The sequence below is a fragment of the Zophobas morio genome, unplaced genomic scaffold (genome assembly GCF_036711695.1).
Source record: "Zophobas morio isolate AGI-343-1 ecotype UQ-CSIRO unplaced genomic scaffold, CSIRO_AGI_Zmor_V1 ptg000021l, whole genome shotgun sequence".
Taxonomy (NCBI): Eukaryota; Metazoa; Arthropoda; class Insecta; order Coleoptera; family Tenebrionidae; genus Zophobas; species Zophobas morio.
Window position 1 is genome coordinate 26,885,932 of NW_026972126.1, and position 4,130 is coordinate 26,890,061.

The window sequence follows — 4,130 nt, forward strand, 5'->3', positions numbered from 1 at the left end:
TTGTTTTTGAAATAATTTGGAAAAAATTTCTAGGACTTCAGGCTTTTTATTTTGAAAGGAATTTAAATGAATTTTGGAAACCCGTAATGTACCATTCTTTAAATAGTTTGAAATAATCTCAGAAGTCCCTGTTTCCTTAATTAAAATGAAATAATTGAAAGAATTTTGGGGATTAATTTATAACTATAAGAAATATTAACGAACATTTTTGTGTATTTTGTGTTGCCTATTAATATAAAAATATTGCGTTTTTAGCACAAAGTGCAGAGTTGGTGGATCTTTAAACATAAACAACCTTTAATAAATAATTTATTAAAATTTATTGCCATGTCACAATCAAGCTTCATCTTCCAACATCTCGCAAAACTCCGCCGCCTTAACGTAGGCAATCTTCTGCACATCAATCATCTCCCTCAGCAAATTCTTCCAGTTCTTGGCAAACTCATACTTACTGTACCCCGCCTGCTTGCTGCTGTCGTACAACTGGCAAGCCATCTTGTGGAAGTAGACACAACTGTCGATGACGTTTCTGCTGTTTTCCAAAAGCTCGTCCTCCATGGAGAGGAGGTCCATATCGTTTTGACTTTCCTCTGACTCCCCGGAGCAGAAATCGTTGGCTACTAATTCCTTGACTCTGTCTGCGTACCTCAGAGTGTTGAGCGTGTGGTCTACGGACCCCACTGATGGCGAAATCAGCGCGATCATGCACGTCCTGGACTTCTCCCCGATGAACGAGTCCCGCAGGATCTTCGTCAAAATGCTCTCGCGGAACGGACAATGTTTCCCTTTTTTCCCGAGGGCTCGGATGCACTCCTTCAGCGCCAACAAACTCTTGTTAATATCGGCGCCTTCGATCCTCGTCTGCTTGTTAGACTTGGAGTTGTCAGCACCACGTTCGTTCCCGGCCAAGTCAATCAAAGAAAATTTGCCTTCTAGTTGTCTGGTGTTAGCCCGACGAAGGATTATCTGGAAGACGGCGTGGGACCTCGACGAGTTGGCGTTAGCGGACGTTTGTCCCCACGTCCTCTCCAGACTACCTTTCTTAATAAAGTCCATAATATCGTCGACTTTGTTGACGGTGCGTTCGGTGAGACCCACCACCTGCACCACTTGTTTACCATCCTCTAACACCCTCAGTCGTTGCTTCTTGGCAAGGAGGTCATAAGCGATTTTGCCGTAGATCTCGAAGAAGCTTGCCGACACCACCAGGTTCTTATCACAGTGAGGAGGTTGGCAGAGGAATTTGAAGACGTCAGCGGCGACTAAAGCGTAGATGCCGTTTTTGAAGTTCTGCTGCTTGCCTTTGAACTCGCCCCCCATGGTATGCGTCTTTCCAGCCCCCGTTTGACCATACGCGAAACACGTGGCCATTCCCCCCTCGAAGATGGTCTTCACCAAAGGCTGCGCCGTGAATCTATACACGGTTTCGTTGCTGCAGCTCTCGTCGAAGACGTAGTCAAACCGAAAGTGCTGGTTGTCTAAATACTTGGTTAAATCGACTTTGTGTTTGGGTTCGTGGACCACCATCTGGTTCTTCGTGGGCACGGTGACCACGTCCACCTCGTTCCGGTTCTTCTCGCGCGCGTTCAGCGGCCTCTTCCGCACACACACCGTGATCTGGTTCTCCACCACGCCGTCTGTCTCCTTCAGAGGGTGAAACTCCAGCGTGCTCTTAAACTCCTGGATCATCCGCGCGAACTCGTAGTAGGGGTTGGTGTGCTCGTGCACCCCGATCTGGTCTCTTATGGCCTTCTCGTCGGCCAGCTTCTGGCGCCGCTCGTCGCGGCTCTTCGCGATGAGTTCCACCTTCTTCGCCGCTTCTGACTTGAAGTCGAAGATGGACTCCTTCTTGGGCTTGGGGGACCTCGGGGGCGTGTCCGGCGGCGACGGCGACTCTGAAACGCGTCGCTGAGGCAATGGGACTATTCGTGGGGGTACTCACGTTGGGGGGTGGTGATGGTTCTTCTCAAGCGAGGGGTGGGGGAGTGGGTGTCCTCGAGGGAGCGCCGGATGGCCGTCTCTTTGTCTTGCAGAACGTACGGGAACATTTTTCCCACTGTCAAAAGAGTTAATGGTGCGTCAAATTTTGGAGCCGAAATCACTCACTTGATTGACGGGAGGGAGTGATGGGAGGTTGCTAGGATGGCGGCTTACCTCTGGAGTCGGCGGCATTGTGGAAATACTTGTTGAAGAACATGGTGGCGGAACGGAGAGATCGGAAAACGGGTATTGACCAAACTTTGGGATTGCCATAACAAGTAATAAGAGGGCTGGGGGAGGGGTGTGGGGGAGTTTGTTTACATTGGCGGTGGGGCTGCGGGTTTTAGGGTTTCTAGTGGAGAGAAAGAACGAATTCATTGGATGACTGGAACTTTTATGTTTTCTCGACGTTTCATGACCCTGGATTATTTATTTAACAAATAATCTCAGAAACTACTCAACCGATTGTCTTGAAAATTCGAAAAATTGAAGGAATTGGATTGGATTTCGCCGAATGCACCTAATCAATGAGAATAAATGCAGCCATTGTTTAAGTATATTATAGTTGGACAACCTAATACAAATTTTACTTCGCCTAAATAGTGAGCTTTAGGACAAGGAATCCAGGGGGCGTGGGACAAATTTTTCGTCAACGCGCATTTTCACTGCAGTGAGCCAACGTATTAGGTTTATTTTACTGTACATCAGATGGCGCCATCAAACATTAGCAAAGGCAAACACCCTTCATTCAGCTTTATACGAGGAGTTATCCATAAATCCATAATTAACATTGTTACGTAAACAGTAATGTGTATAAACATATATGTACAAAATATGAAAATATACTTGACATAAAAAATATGAAGCAACGCGTTATAACGTGATACGAAAGAAATGTATTTAAATGAATTTGACGCCTATTTTTATTTTACTACTGACAGAAACTTTCCAAGGGTTTTTAAACTGGTATAATTGTTTAGTTTTACAAGATTTAGTAAAATTTAGATTCGTGGTGTTACAAAAATATTAACACAAAATGAAAATATATATTCAAAGTAAATAACAGAATGACATAAACTTTCGGCGTTGACATTACAAATAATTACAAGACAGAAAGAAACGCATTAAGAACTTAAGAGGCATGTCTCTAATATCGAGTTGTTAAAGGCTGCTTTGAAGACTGTTTGTTTCTATGAAAAACAATTACTGTTATCCGACGTTTTGGTAGATTTTGTTCCAAAAAAAACGAGATAACTAATTGTTTCTTGAACTAGTTTCCGTAACTTCTAAAATTTAAAAAGGATACGCCGTTCTGCTGTAATAAAATCTAGAATAAGGTCAAAATCACACTAATATTACATCTGATTTTGTCAACCACATGAATATAATTTACATTAAAATAAGTTACAGACATTGTTTGAAATATTTATTATATTTCGAAAACAAGATAAAATAAATAAATAAATAAATAAAGTGTGCAATTTATAAACTTCAGAATTTTAGTATAAAAATAATCATGTTTGATGCTTTATTTTACCTGTTCCATTTTATTGGGTATACTTGTACCGGGCCCCTCTCGGGATATAACACCGACGTCAGTGCACCTACCCAACGTTCTTCAACCGATGGGATGATTTATGTATCCGTGTCGAGTTTTCACCTTAGACGTCAAGATTTTTGGAAAAAAATCAACATTTTCCAATTAATAGTGTTATTTAAATTTTAAAATGTAGCATAGTCCTGATCTTGTGATTTATAAATACGCTATTGAGATTTTTCGGCTTTTCGATTTCTCAATTTTTCAACTTTAAATGTCTCAATTTTTCAATCTTTCAATTTTGGGCTTTTCCAATTCTTCCATTATTCAAATTTTCCATTTCTCGATTTTTTTATTTTTGGATTTTTCAATTTTTCAAATTTCACGTTTCTAAATTTTCAGTTTTCCGATTTCTAAAGTATTTTTTTTTATTTTTCCATTTCTGGACTTCGATTTTTCACATCTTCAATTCTTCAATTTTTCGATATTTTAAGCTTACGATTTTTCGATTTTGCTTTTTTAGATTTTCGATTTCTCAATTTTCCAGTTTTTTAATTTGTCAATTTTTTGAATATTTCTTTCAGTTATGAGATTTTCAAAATTTCAATTTTTC

General features: G+C 40.8%; 1 protein-coding gene across 1 annotated transcript; it reads right to left on the reverse strand.

Moving 5' to 3' along the window:
• Positions 1-330: 330 nt before the first annotated feature.
• On the reverse strand, positions 331-2,211 carry LOC135132339 (kinesin-like protein Klp10A). Its single transcript, XM_064060408.1, has 3 exons — positions 2,155-2,211; positions 1,943-2,056; positions 331-1,895 (listed from the first exon to the last, which is right to left on the reverse strand). Exons 1-3 carry the CDS (start codon positions 2,195-2,197, stop codon positions 337-339), a joined length of 1,716 nt encoding a protein of 571 aa, XP_063916478.1. The 5' UTR covers positions 2,198-2,211; the 3' UTR covers positions 331-336.
• Between the last annotated feature and the right edge of the window lie 1,919 nt (positions 2,212-4,130).